This window comes from Limulus polyphemus, unplaced genomic scaffold (assembly GCF_000517525.1).
Source record: "Limulus polyphemus unplaced genomic scaffold, Limulus_polyphemus-2.1.2 Scaffold2436, whole genome shotgun sequence".
Classification (NCBI taxonomy): domain Eukaryota; kingdom Metazoa; phylum Arthropoda; class Merostomata; order Xiphosura; family Limulidae; genus Limulus; species Limulus polyphemus.
Genome location: NW_013668046.1, coordinates 36,335 through 52,448, shown reverse-complemented (window position 1 = coordinate 52,448; position 16,114 = coordinate 36,335). Strand labels below are relative to the sequence as shown.

The 16,114-nt window shown below is 31.7% G+C and overlaps 1 protein-coding gene across 1 annotated transcript in view; it reads left to right on the top strand.

Annotated features, from left to right (window-relative positions):
- LOC111087657 (gamma-aminobutyric acid receptor subunit epsilon-like) overlaps positions 1 to 16,114 on the top strand; it is a gene marked incomplete at its 3' end in the record, with an annotated part of 35,008 nt that overhangs the window by 5,264 nt on the left and 13,630 nt on the right. The window contains exons 3-4 of the mRNA XM_022395046.1: positions 7,102 to 7,706; positions 12,241 to 12,308. Coding sequence (XP_022250754.1) covers positions 7,102 to 7,706; positions 12,241 to 12,308 — 673 coding nt within the window. The remainder of the gene's footprint in view (positions 1 to 7,101; positions 7,707 to 12,240; positions 12,309 to 16,114) is intronic.

The window sequence follows — 16,114 nt, the reverse complement described above, 5'->3', positions numbered from 1 at the left end:
AAATTATTGTTGATTTATAATGGATATGTTATGAGTGCAGGTGGAATTATTGTTGATTTATAATGGATATGTTATGAGTGCAGGTGGAATTATTGTTGATTTATAATGGATATGTTATGAGTGCAGGTCGAAATTATTGTTGATTTTTAATGGATATGTCATGAGTGCAGATAGAAATTATTGTTGATTTACAATGGATATGTTATGAGTGCAGGTGGATATTATTGTTGATTTATAACGGATATGTTATGAGTGCAGGTGGAAATTATTGTTGATTTATAATGGATATGTTATGAGTGAAGGTGGAATTATTGTTGATTTATAATGGATATGTTATGAGTGCAGATAGAAATTATTATTGATTTACAATGGATATGTTATGAGTGCAGGTGGAATTATTGTTGATTTATAATGGATATGTCATGAGTGCAGGTGGATATTATTGTTGATTTACAATGGATATGTTATGAGTGCAGGTGGATATTATTGTTGATTTATAACGGATATGTTATGAGTGCAGGTGGAAATTATTGTTGATTTATAATGGATATGTTATGAGTGCTGGTGGAATTATTGTTGATTTATAATGGATATGTTATGAGTGCAGATAGAAATTATTATTGATTTACAATGGATATGTTATGAGTGCAGGTGGAATTATTGTTGATTTATAATGGATATATTATGAGTGCAGCTGGAATTATTGTTGCTTTATAATGGATATGTTATGAGTGCAGGTGGAAATTATTGTTGATTTTTAATGGATATGTTATGAGTGCAGATAGAAATTATTGTTGATTTATAGTGAATATGCTATAAGTACAACTAGAAATTATTGTTGATTTTTATTGGATATGTTATGAGTGCAGATAGAAATTATTGTTGATTTATAGTGAATATGCTATAAGTACAACTAGAAATCTTTGTTGAGTTAAATTGGAGATTATTTATTCTGGTATCCGTAGTTATACGTAAAGTGTTTTCATGCTAACACATTAGTTTCTTAAAGGAGTTACGTTGTTTTTTGTTCAACACAAAGCTACACAACGGCCAACTGCGAATAGAGAAACCGATTTTTAGAGCCCTCGGTGGCCGCATCATTTGGAATATGTTTCATACTATTTTGCAATTAAACGTTTTCATGTTAGTTTGCCTTCGTTGTTACGAAAAATATTAAAATATAACTGTGGTAATATTTTAAAATTTCAAGACAATTTGCTTAAAATTATTGCTTAAATCAATATAATGTATATAATTTTTTGGTGGTGGTGGGGGTCTATAAGTAATAACTGTCCTTATTATTAGTACGTATTTTCGTTGTTGTTAAAGAAGTGTTGTTTTTTAGGTTAGATACTGTTTGTTTTGTAATTAAACACAAAGCTACCTAATGGGCTATCTGTGCTCTGCCCACGATGGTATCGAAACCCGGATTCTAGCGCTATAAGTCCGCAAACATATCGCTGTGCCACTGGGGGGCAAGTTAGATACAGTGCGGGGATAAACATATGTGTATATACAAAAAAAGACAGACATAATATTTTATGATGCGTTTTTTATTAAGATAAAATATTTAATTGAAATTAACTATGAAATGTCAGCATAAAACTCATTAAGTAGGTTGATATGACACAACGTTCAGGTACTTAGAATTACAGTTTATTGATACTGTTGAATGTTTTGTATTTAACTACCGTACGAAAAAACATCCATTTTGAGTAGTGTTTGTCAAAACACTTTTGCTGTTCCGTTTATAAAATGTGTTTGTTACGCAATAATACAAATGGACAATTAAACGGAAACATACTATCACAGAAGTAGCTCGAGTAGGGATATACTGCAACAATGAAAATGATAATAAAACGGAAATTATATAACAGTATACTTAGAAATATATACGACCCAACATTTTATTTGAATTATTGAACAACCTGAAAACCATTTCCAAGAGAAAAAAAGCGAAAGACCGTTACTAAGGGCAAATTTTTAACCTGATCCCGATTTGTAGCCAAGCGAGAAGATTAAAACTTATATACTGTTCATTTCCTGTTAGTTAACAATTTTGTGTTATGATGTTTTGCTTGCATGTTTGTTTGTTTTGTTGTTAAACACAAAGCTGCACAATGGGATGTCTTTACTGTGCCTACCGCAGGGATTGAGCCCCGAATTTTAGTGTTCTGAGCTCTCAAGTTTACCGCCAAGCCACAATGGTGCTTTGAAGATTAGTTGTGCATAACAGTAAGGAAATTACATTACTGAATTAAATAAAATATATAAGCGAAATACAGAGGTATAATGCTTGAAAGAAATAGGTCCCAACTGCTCGCTAAACCTACTTCTGTAATAAGTTAGATACGTTAAGTACTTCAAACTAGTATGATTGAGCAAATCCAATACAATAAAAATAAAGCTTATTATTACTGTAATATTCTATGGCCTTAACGGTCCTTTTTTTGTGGAGTAGCAGAAACGACCGAAAGAAACTGAAAAAACAACTCAAAAACAGCAATTTTTGTAAATAAACACGCTTACTGAGTAAAAAAAATGAATAAAAAACTTGGAACTCTGAGATAAACGGCTAACACCAAAACGATTAAAAGCAACAAAAAAATTATGGGTCGTGTGATAAAATAAAATGAAGAAAATTATACTTTTCCCACAACCAAGAATAAGACAACGAAATATACCTAACTGTGAACTAAATGTTTCCGGGAAATTAAAAAAACAATAATACCTGTAACCAAACCAATAACGGTTCGACAAGACGAACCAGCTCATAAGTTGAATATGAAAAGTGGTAGTTGTCAACTGAACATTTAAGTCAATAAGTGAGTAAATATGAGGGAATCCTCAATAGCCCCGGCACTTGAAATTCTTTTAGGCAGGGTTAGAGTAAAATAATCTATGAGACCTTCTTTTCCTTTTTATTAGTTATATTTTTGATTTGTTTGTTTGGTTGTTTGTTTTTAATTATGCACAAAGCTACACAAGGGCTATCTGTGCTCTGCCCACTACGGGTATCGAAACCTGGTTTCTAGCATTGTAAGTCCGCAGACATGCCGCTGTGCCACTGGGGGGGCCATATATTTTTGAGCCCCAGCCATACCAAGTGTGGGGCGCGCGTATACGCGATTCAATTTTATTACTCATCAGGTTCTCTAACAGCGTACCCTCAAACTGAAATTCTTTTAGGTAGGGTTAGAGTAAATTAATCTATGAGACCTTGGACGTGGTCAAATAAACCATCGAAAGGGTTTGACCTCCTGAGTTCAAAACTGTAATTAGATTTCAAATCGGTCAAGAGATGACGGAGCTATGATCTAAAAGTTTGTACTTGAAAAAACAAACAAAAAAAAAGCAACTCAAATCTGCACTATGATCCGCTATGATGCGGCTAAAAATTGTAAAGGAAATTAAAGTGTATTTTTACAGCAAATTTTGTTCAAGTCGAAGTTAACATGAATATGAGACATTGAGTAACTTAGGATAAACATGAAGGATATGAAGATACTTCCTTCAGTATGTGTTATTTGTATAGAGAGAAGAGTCGATGGTTTCCTCATGAAAGTCAGTTACAGAACAAATTAGCAGAACATTAGTTTTGTGTATCTGATTATTCGAGAAAAGATTTAGTGTATGTGGGTCTTATTTTCTTTTTTTGCTTGTCCTTGTTCAGGGTTGCTGATAAGGATGGACTTCCTCGATATCAGTTTAACTCGCTGATTTATAGCAAATCCATAATAGAATGGGCCTCAAATGTCGTTTTGGCTAGAATTGAAAATAAAAATAGCATGAGACTAAAATGATTATTTCTAACTCAGTATAAGCAAACTTCAAATAACGCAAAAAATATAATCTAAGCATAAGGTATTAACATCTAGATTTAAATAAAGGTTATTAGATAATTTCTGTAAGCAATGTAAACAAAAAAGTAATTTGGTATCAGTTTCGTATATAAAATAATTGGGCAATGACTGTTGTAAGTAAGAATATTGTTACGTCTCTAGTCGTTAGTTAATTTTCCGTATAATTTCTTTCCGAAGACACTTTAGCGATACAAGTCCTTTCTTAAATAAAACTGGTTTATTCTTTCTAAATACAACTTTGCAATACACTTAATTTCCACAGTCGCGCTATAACAAACGCTATAATTCACAACGAACGTCTCACGTGCTCGACTCAACTGTCAATTACGCATTACCTTCTTGCCATCACGTCTTGATCGTCTTATATATAAAAGTATACCGAGATCTAGTAAGCGCTAGAGCATTCAGGAAGGGACAGGATCCTTCTAGAAGTTAATGACGTGTTAATAGAGTCACGTGACTTCCGCTGTCGTAACAATATTTTAGTTTAAACCAATTTATTCAACGGATCATAGTTGTGTCTAGTATGTGGGTTTAAAGCTCTCAAAAAAACATTTTTATCAGTATAATGCTTAAGTAACTAAGTATTTGAGACAATGTCTAAAAATCTGAGCTAATAACTATAAACAAATTTACCTCTGAAGCATTTGTTACAAATACTTAGGCCCATAAGGTGTGAATAATGATTCCTACAGCCAAACCTGTAACAATGTGTAAAAAAACCCACCTGATTGTACTTTGTAAAAATATGTAAAAACCCGACCTCACTGTGGTTTTTAACATTGCATATTATAATAATGTATTGAAAATTTACATCGTAGTTTTGTAACAATGTGTAAAATCCACTTTATTGTGTTTTGTAAAAATATGTAAAGAACTTCTCATTATGTTTTGTAAAAGTGTGTAGTAACCTACTTCATTGTTTTTGTAACAATATGCAAATTACCTAATTCAGTGTGTTTTGTAATACTGCATTAAAAGACCTACCTCAGTGTGTTTTGTAATAGTGTGTAAAAAGACCTACCTCAGTGTGTTTTGTAATAGTGTGTAAATAGACCTACCTCTGTGTGTTTTGTAATAGTGTGTTAAAAGACCTACCTCAGTGTGTTTTGTAATAGTGTGTAGAAAGATCTACTTTAGTGTGTTTTGTAACAGTGTTGTCAGGGTTTTAAGATAAGTAAGTTGGAATTCTTTTCAGTAGATGTCTGCTGACTTGTTGGCAATAAATTTCAACAATAAACAGACAGCACACAATCCACTTGTTTTAAAATTATAGATTCAAAACAAGTCAAACGTATGTACAAAACTTTGTTACACTAATGCTTATCACAATCACAGTTGTATCTAAAACTCTAAATAATTATCTTTTCTTTTCAAAAGTCAACACAAGCTAGTTCAGTTACTTTAGAACCCAATTGACAAGAAGAATTATTATTTTCTATTTCTCTTTCTCACTATACAATCAGTGATAAATTCTTGTATCCAGAACTTTAAATAACTGTCTCCCTTTCGTCAATGTCCACATAGGCGGATTCAATTACTCTAGAATAATCTTTAACAGGACAAAATAATTCTTCTTATCTCTGTTAAAATAACTTTAAAATATTGACTTTTAGGCTAAACTAACAATCATGTAGTCTAACTTCACATTCAATGTTTTCTGACTAAACTGGCATGGCCAGGTGGTTAAGGCACTCGACTCGCAATCTGAGGGTTGCGGGTTCGAATCCCTGTTACACCAAACATGCTCGCCCTTTCAGCCGTGGAAGCGTTATAATGTGACGGTCAATCCCACTATTCGTTGATAAAAGAGTAGCCCACGAGTTGGCAGTGAGTGGTGATGACTAGCTGCCTTCCCTCTAGTCTTACACTGCTAAATTAGGGACGGCTAGCGCAGATAGCTCTCGTGTAGCTCTGCGCGAAATTCAAAAACAAACTGACTAAACTTGCACTCACTTGGTCGCATATATATATATATATATTACCCAACTGAGGCCTAGAACTTTCTACAAACTACGAGATGCTATGATGTAACAATACTCACTTAAGGCAACGAGAAAAATACAGAAGTTTCGAGTTATGTGACATCAGTTTACAACAACTGAACTACACACACACAACGTACGACTCTTACCGAGTTGCGTAACGAAATTTGTCATAACTATCGCTTTTAAAATAACTAACTTTTAACAGCTTTTGTTATGACAACTAGATAATCAATAAATATCAAATCACTAAATAAAGTAAGTATTAACTATTATACTAAACAGTCTTGTATATCCATCAACTGTGTTTTGTAACATTAAAGTATAGAATAGATGTTGAGAATATTCACCTAATTAAGGGTGCATTTTATGAATTTTTAGGATGATTATGGTAAGGTTTGAGCACAAACAAGAATTATAAATGGATGTGTAAAATTGGAAAAAAAAAAATTATGAAACAACTATAAGAACAGAATAAGTCGTGTTAAAGTGCATGAGGCGGAGTTAGAGAATTATAATATCTAATTATGAGGAAAACACAACATTGAAAAAGATGTATTGTGAGTTGAAGAATTGCTGTGATGAATTATGACAACAAGCATTTCTTTGGTTGAGGGTAAAGATGGAGTATTATATATATATATATACACATACATATGAAACCAAAACATTGATAAGATTCACATGTGGATACCAACAAGAAAATACGGGAATATAGATTGTTATAGATTCTCAGCAAACCTATTTCCTATACTGTGACCTTGGAAATCACGAAACCGGTAGAAGAAATTAATAAAGGAGGAAAAAAAAGTCTGATATTCAAGTGTTTTTCTTATATACATATATATATATATATGTGTGTGTGTGTGTGTGTGATGAATTTATGAGGGCCAGCACGTTGCTGGTCAGTAATGGCTGAGTTAGAAAGTAAAAGCTAGAAATCCAAGAATTAAGTTGTAAAATGCAGCATATAATAAGAAATTAACTTAAAACACTTTAGACCACTTTTAATTTCCGTACAATTCTAGTTCTGGGTAATGCGATAAAAAAACGTTTTAGAACCAACTATGAAATATTTATTCTACTTAATCCAGCTGATAAAAAGTTTCATTGCCATAACAATTGAGCGTTGGGATTGGGATTAGTTTAAGCAATTAAATTTAACTTGATGAATATATGCGAAAAGGGATTTATCATGTTACAATAGCTGACGAAGTAATTTTTACCTTATATCTTTTTGTTTCTTTTCACAGTGTTTCAACATCTCCAGTAAAGGGCCAGGATGATTTTAATGGAGTAGTTTCTCACACACAACTATCAGCTTCATCTAGAGAGAAATATCATGAACTAAATGACCAAAATTTTTCTTCCAAAAGGGTATCGAACGTTGTAACACCTGTTACAGAGGATCACGATGACCAAAGCCAAGATTCTTCTTTCATGGGTGTATCAAACATGTTTACACCAACAATGGGAAATCATAACCATCAAACCCAAGTTCCTTTTATCATACAGGAAACACCAATATTAACGCCATCCACAGAAGATCACAGCTATCGAAATCAAGGTTCTTCCAATAAAGTATCGACAGTTTTAACATCAGCCACAGAATATTTCAGTAAGAAAAACAAAAATTCATCTTTTGCACCAATTCCAGAAGTTATAAAGCCAGATACAGTAAAGGTCCACAATGATCCAGGCTCCAACTATTCTACTAGACGAATACCGATGACAAGTCATCGACACAGGAACGAGAACCTTGATGCTCATGGGCACTCTCCCGATACTCATCGATTGTCCTTTCTAGACAAGGTCTTAAGAGGATACGACAAACGTGCCTGGCCCACTTACGGAATGGGTAAGGTCGTACAAGTTAAAATAATAAGAATGACAATAAGACTAATCCCAAGCAAGTTCTACTATTTAGCGGGTTAGGGCGCAACCTACAAGTCGTGGGTTTGAATCCTGTTACCGAATATGCTCGCTCTTTTGGCCCTAGGAGTGTTATAATGTGACAGCCAATCCCGCTTTTCGTTGGTATAAAGAGTAGCCCAAAATTGACGGTAGGTGGTATTGACTAGCTGCCTTCCCTCTAGTCTGTAACTTTTAAATTATGGATGGCTAGCACAGATAGCCCTCGAGCAGATTTTTGCGAAATTTAACAAAACAAACAAACTAAAATATATAGGGTAATAAAACAGAAAATATAAAATGATTAAAATAGCTGTAAGATGGTATACAGTAATCAAAATTTCTAAGAAATTCATTTATCCAAAAGTTTATCCGTCCTCATGACGTGGTGATGTTTCTTAAAAACACGTTTTTTTCAACACATTGTTTTTGTTGTTGTTTTCACTTAGTCGCCAGTTTTCAACAGTCTCATCTACAAAAAACTAAATTCTAGAGTCATTTGGTACAATGAAATGTTTCTAGATTAACTTATAGGTACGTGGCTCAATCTGCACCAGAACCGGAGGTGTCAGAGGGCTATTGGTCACCCCCTTATTAAACAGGGGAGGACACTAGATCACTTTTAATAACCTGACTTCGAGTAAAATATGTGCTTTTCATTTAATTTACAAGGAGTGAAGGAAAATTAAGTATTGACAATTCTCAAAGATAGGAAGGTAAACGGATAATTCTTTAATTTAGCCTTTTTTAAGTGTTTTAACCTTAATTAAAATAAAGTATTCCCACTCCAGAAAAAAAAAACCTAGATGAATAGTCTATGAGAGAATTTACTTTACTTATACAAGGATTTTTCCTTCTATTAACTCTCTCAGTAGTCTCCTACCTGGATTGTTTAAATCAAAGGTTGTCTTTATAATTCTCAATTCTTTAACATAAGCCTCCGATGGCTAAAAATCGGGTTTCAATATCCTTGGTTGGCATTGTGTAGCTTTGTGCTACCGGATATTTTTAGCATAAATATTTTAGTTATTCCTAGCTGGTTCACATAGGTCTCTGAGTCTGAATACACATTAACATAATTCACAGATCACACTTTACTTCACCATATGATATTGTAGGTATACGTACAGGTCGAAAATATGTGTAGGTGTTACATCTGAAATAGGCCTAAGGCGAAACTTTATCCATTAGGAAAAATTATTTTGCTTGTTTGATAGCATTTATTTTCTTTTTTTTTTATATACCTTTATAATTTTTATTGTAACCAATTACGGAACTTACAAATTTTCTAAATTTCATTGTAACCAATTACTGAACTTACAAACTTTCTAAATGTCATCTTTATTGGTTTATGCTTAATTCCTCTATAAACGAAATGGACCGAGTGTGACTCAGTTATAAGTGTCCAGACTGTAAGTCCGAGAATTTATGGTTTGCAACCCCTTGCCGCACTCTGTGGTCATGTGTGTGTGTTTATATGCTAAAATAGTAATGAGCTAAATGATACGAATATTTTTCATAATACAAACAATTCAGCTGACAAACTTCTAACTAATGTCACTAAAGTTTAAAAATAATAATTTATAAACATTTCACATTTTTAGAATTACCGTGTCTTTACATGCAGTTATAAACTACATAAAAATCCAATTACATCAGGGTGTATTATTGTTTAAGTATTTTGTTAAATAAAACATTTAACTTATTAATAAACAGGAACAGAGACGACGATCGTAATACTCATGACTTATGGATGTTAAATAAAAATGAAAAAATTATCAAAATTTTTTTGCAAATGGTACTTTAGTCCACATATTTCATTTTACGACTCTAAATATATACACTCCGTTAAACAACCCGGTTAGTTTTAACTCTATTAGTTGATTCATTTATTAAGATATGAGTTGATTTTTTTAAATTTTAAACTGTTAATATGGATAATTATAAATGACACATAGCTAATTCCTTATGTACTATAATGATCAGGCCAAGACATGCAAATTTAGATATAGGGCAATCTCAGATTCAACCTGTGACGGACGTGGCAGCCATTTTTCAAAATGGTCGACATTTCCCAAAATAATACTCTATATTTGGGAACCAAGAGACCCGGAACCTTCAATTTTTAATGTTTACGCATAGATTTGTGGTGTCATAAAGTTTACACATGCCATTTTTGAGTGCACTAGCCTAGCACATATGCCATTTTTAAAAATGGCGGCTCTAAAACAGAGAATAATAAAATATTTTTAGAAATGTAACAATACAATTTATTTCAGCTGTATAGTTGCATTATAAGCACCTGGTTATCTTTTCATATGAAGTTTATGTGTAAAACGATGCATTTAGAAAGGTCTATATATCATTTCCACTCTGTAATGTCTTCCATAATCCTTGCATATATGCTTCCACACTTGCCCAAGTCAGGGCGGCTCTTACGCATTTGCAGTTTCCTCGGCAGCCTTTGGTGCAATCGCAGCGCAAAAGTTCTCTTCGGCATTGCTAAAAGCAATTACATTCTCTGCAAGGCTAATAAATCTTGTACAAACACAACTACATTTTGAAGAAGCCGGACAACAGTTTTACGTTTTTGTCCTCCTATGAAATAAAGCACTTTGACCAGTCAATTTACACAACTACAGCAGCTGGTTGAGTCATCAGGCTAACAGCTTCACCTTTGGAGACACCTTATCCAAAAAAAAAAAAGACACCAATATCAATTTGTTGCAAATTTTTTTGTTTGTAAGATTTTAGCAATTTTGGAAGGAAAGTCAAGATTCTATGCCTCAAAAACTTACCAACATGTTGGATTTTTTTAGTGTCCGCCTTCTTTGAAAATAGTAGAAACTGTAGAATATTGATCTTGTAAAATTCAACATTTTTATTCAAGTTTCTCGTTACCAAAACCTATTATTTGACGCCACAACGAATTTTATTGAATTTCATGTTTGCTAGTGTGGATATGGTGGACTTTCCAGTCTAATGAGCTCACCAATCATATCTTTGAACCATACGATTCCAAAAACCTAGTGTAGAAACCAAAATAAAGGTTTTAGACCTCTTAGTATCCAAGATATGGAGTTTTACTATGGAAAACGTCCGCCATCTTATTAAATGACGGAAGTGCTGATTTGGCGCAGTTACCAATGCTTTTTTTTTAACATTATGATCTCAAAAAAACCTATATGTAAACACCAAAATAAAGACTCTACGACATTTAGTTTCCGAGATATGGAGTATCACTTTGGGAAAGGTTGGTCACTTTGAAAAATGGCCGTCACAACTGTCAGAGGACGAATCTGGGATGGCCTTATATCTTAATTTACATGCTTTGGTCAGTTTTACTTTTGTGCGAAGTTTCATGCTTTTATCTCAAAATGCACGATTTGGCTCCTATCCACTGGACTAATTGTTATATTGTATAACCCAATAATTTAGGCCTACTTCTAGTTTCATCGAACTTTACATCTAAAGTATGAAATCGCTAGTCAATGTAATATCTATCAAAAATGCTGGTTTATTACAACAGCGTTAGAACTACTTGACATCTTAAACACATCTTACACAACAAAGGAAGCCTATGGTCATTGCTAGGTATTTAATTGCATTAATATATCTAAGAGATGGTGTCCTGTTTGAAAATGACTACTTTTTCTTATTCATCGCTAGTTTTTTACTTAAAAACCCTTGAAGACAATTACATGTTACTGTGTATTGTTATATTAAAACAGTTATCATACAAAACAAAAGAAAATTTAAAGCAGAGTTATTGCTCTACGCTTGTTTAATGAATTTCGCGCGAAGTTCCTCGAGGAATATCTGCGTTAGCCGGCTCTAATTTAGAACAAATAGATTAGAGGGAAGGTAACTAATCAACATCACCCACCGCCAGCTCTTGGACTACACTTTATCAACCAAAAGTGAGAGTCATCGTCCCATTATAACGCTCCCATGACTGAAATGGCGACCATATTCGGTGACGGATATGTACCTGCGACTCACGGATTAGAAGTCGATCACACTAACCACCAGGCCATGCCTGTTCAGAGATACATGTTAAAACTCCAATAAAAGGCAAAGGTAAAAATATGTGAAATATTGATTCCAGATGTTAAAATTACTAGAGCTGATTCGTTTAAAAAACAGTGCATACAAACATATAACATTTTTATGTTGAAATTAATTGATTTTCTACAGAAATCTTTTGAATAAAATTTCTATTTAGTTTTCGAGATAGTTGTTTTTTTCAAAACGTTTCAATTATTGAATTTTTCTGGAATAGTGTGAGGACTGTTCGAAAGCATGCTTTCGGAATTAAAACCATCTCAACGTTAATTACGGGTTGGTTTAGTTATCGCAATGAAGTGTGTTTAGCGTGTGTTTAGCTAGGACATGTTTAATTATTTAATAACAAATATTTTTTCAAAATACTGTTGACATAAGCAGAGTGTGTTTATTGATGCTATGTTATTTTATTCCAGGAAAACCCGTCAATATCACTGTTAACATGTACGTGAATAGCCTGGGCTCAGTAAGCGCTGCTAACATGGTAAGTGTTTTTTTAGCTTAATTATTAAAATCTAGAACTTACGACACAGTTATGAAAAATATATAACAAAGTAAGCTAAGCCAGTAAAACAGAAATAAAATAATATAGCCAAAGAACTATCATGGGATGGAAAGAGACGTATAGTGAAACAAAAGTGAAGGACGGGGGCCTTTTAGTACAAGTGCCTGACACTGGAATTGAAAGATTCGCTGAGCATACCTCAAGTTGGCAAAGATTCATATAGAAGATATAAAAAACGTAATGGTGGAGGGAAAGAGTACCGTGTATGAATCTTTAAAAAATGCTGAATGTACATTAATTAAGACTGATGAGTTTGTAAATAATGCACGTAGACTTACTCAAGAAATAAGAGTTCAAAGGAAGAAAAAAATAAAATTGGGAAATAAAAATTTAGAATTCGGAAATAAAAATTTAGAATTCGGAAAAGGGTTAAAACAAAAGCAGGAGATTTGTGAATTAAGTCAGTATTTGAGGAATCAAAATTTGTAAATAATTGGAGTACCAGAAAAATGAAGAGAAAACATACATGAAATTGTAAAATATATTGCTAATATAATTTATATAAAGATTAGTGAAGGTAGTGTACATGCTGTGCATAGAATACCAAATGAAAATTGAAAAAGAATGAAACCTGTAATAGTAAAATGTAAGTTTAAAGCGATAATAAATAACGGGTTGGTAACAAATAAAAATGAAAAGTATTATATAAGAAGTACTAACACAGATTCAAAACTTAAAGATGGTAAAATAAGCTTAAATAATCTTCTCACGTCTGCATTAAAATAGTTATTATAGAAAGCAAATTTCAAAATTGTCTGAGTAAAAGAAGGGACAATGAGAAAGTCAAAAAAGGTCTAAAATATGGATAATAACTGACGAAAAGGATATAAATAAAGTGACAGAGTATGATACATAATTAATGTGAACATATTTATGAAATTGATACAAAAACACTTCAATATATTCAAATGAAAAGAAATGAAAATTTGTATTCTATTATGGCAGAAATAAGTAAATACAGTTGTCACACAAAATATAACACTTATTAAGGAAAAGTTTGAGCAGATTGGATCAATAATGCATGATTTAAAGTATATGGTAGATGTATTAATTCTGTTTGAGAATAAAGAAATAAGAAGTAAACAGATATCAGTTAGATCGATATAAACTTTTATACCTGTGTGCAATATAACATGTTTAAGAGAAAAGAGTTATATGTTAAGACTCCTACAAAAGTTGAAAAATAAGCATTATGAAATATTAACGGTGGAAATTTTAGATATATATTTAGAAGATAGAGATATGCTTATAATGACTATTTGCAGATCACATAGTTTTACCATACGAGTTTTTAAATGAACTAGAAATTGTTTAAACAGATAATAGAACTTAAAGTGTATTATATGCTGATGATATAGTATTGATTTGATATATGAAACAAATTATTTAAATGAGTATATAGATTTAATGGCTATGTTTGGTTTTAAATCACGTAAGTGAATCAAAACCAATCAGTTTAATATTAAATCACGTACTAATTACTGAAAACTATTTGCATGCACCATTTATAAAATTATAATAATAATAATAGATAATAATAGATTAAAAATTAAATATTGAAGAAAACACAAAAAATAATATTCATAGGAAATAGTTTATCAAAAATTGATTATGAAATTTTAAAACTAAATTCAAGCAGCATTAAAATTGGGAAAAATGTATATTTATAAAATATTAATAATGCACATGAAGCATTCACATAAATTCTGATTAAAAATTAAAAAATAATTCCAGTAAGTATATAAAACATCATAAAAGAAATAATTCAAGAATCTATAGATCACTAATGAATTAAGGATTTGATAAAAGCTAAACATATAATAGATAAAAGCATAAAATATTCCTTTAATTCATATTATAAAGATATTGTTCAAACTTATCGCAGTAAAATTAACCAAAACTTCAAAATACGAAAAACTTAATTTTTAAAAAGGCAGTGAAATTTTTTAATAGGGTTTGTGATATAGAAAATAAGAAAATGATATTACCTGACTGTTCAGATAATGTCAGAAGAAATAAAAATGAAGCTTTTAGAAATTAGAAAGATTAGTTATAAATATGGCAGAACACATTGTAAAATAAAGTGTGATTGAACCATGTAAAACATTTATAATAAAGTATATCACTCTATGGGTTTCTGTACTTGCACCAATATTATAGATAATATTGGTGCAAGTACAGAACCCCATAGAGTGATATACTTGCACCAATATTATTTATGATATACAGTGCCCTAGCGTATGAATATGGTCATTTCCAGAATTCTCAAACATTTTCCGACATAAAGAAAAATGCGTGAATGTAAATGTAGAAACTGAACAGTTCCAAATTATTGGAAACACTGAAAATGAGCAGTGGCTAAGATTAAAAGAAACATTAGCCATAAAGAACTTAGCACCTGAACTAAATAAGTAATCCAGCACCGGTGAGCTGATGTTAAAAAGTGTGATAAGAGAGAAAAATTTCACATGTTTGAAATTACCTTGTGTTAGTTATTTAATTCAGACTTACAAATAAATAGGAAATTGGGTTCTTGGAAATATATCATCTATCCATATGACTACAATATGATCTTTAAGTTGAAGAATGAAATTACTATAAAATATTTTCAATTATTATATTCATTATAATATATGTATAAAAAAATATTAACCGGCAATGTACACAAATTGAAAGTGTAGATGTCATAGAATAGTTAGATTTACAAAGAAACAGATTTAAGTTGAAAACAGCACCTTAAGGATTGACAAATACACTAAGATCAAAGATTATTTGAAAAGTTGTTAAGTTTTCAGGTGTTAAGAATCTTTGTTTCTCATGCATGCAATCAGTTATTGAATATGTAATTTTGATTTGGAGGAAAGTTCCAAGTACATAAAATCAAATGTTTCAACAGAGAATAACATTATAAAAATATAATATGAAAAAACGAATATATTTATATATATAATAAAATAAACAGCTTTCAGTGAAAGGCAATAGGAGTTGAGACGTACTGGGAGTTAGCACTCAACTCCATACCCTTAATTGATTTTCTATTATTACTGGCTAGTTTAACATCAGCGTTTGGATTTTGTCTGGTAGATGGGGGTATCCCCGACACATTTAGGAGCTATTACCACAGACAATAACCTGGACCGATAACGGTATAGCGATATTTAATTCATTATTGTTTTATAGTGCTGAATTAATCGCCTATTAAGAATTGATGTATTCAATATATACCTGTACGTATGTTTGTGTATGTATGTATCTATATATATATACTCCTATACATTTTACTACATTTTTCCTTTGAGGTATGTATTAATATATAGATATCATCATTTTCAAAAAATCAGTGTTATTATCTACAGATAAAAAATATATTATCCCAGTAGAATGCAAGGTCAGAAATAGATAATTCCAAAGGTTACAAAGAAGATGATGCCAAAACATTCTTGTTATTTAGCATCAAAGGTGTTTAATGCTTTACCATTGACTTCAAGAGTATAAAATAATAAAATTAAGTTTAAGGGAAAATATGTAGAATTTAAATATATTACTGATTTTACATTCCAACCGTATAAATAAAAATATTTAAATGCACTGATTATACAATTATATTAATATGGGCGAGAGAAAATCTCTTGTATTGATTATAATTCAATTATTACTATTGTTTGCCCCCCCAGTGGCACAGCGGTATGTCTGCGGACTTACAACGCTAGAATCCGGGTTTCGAT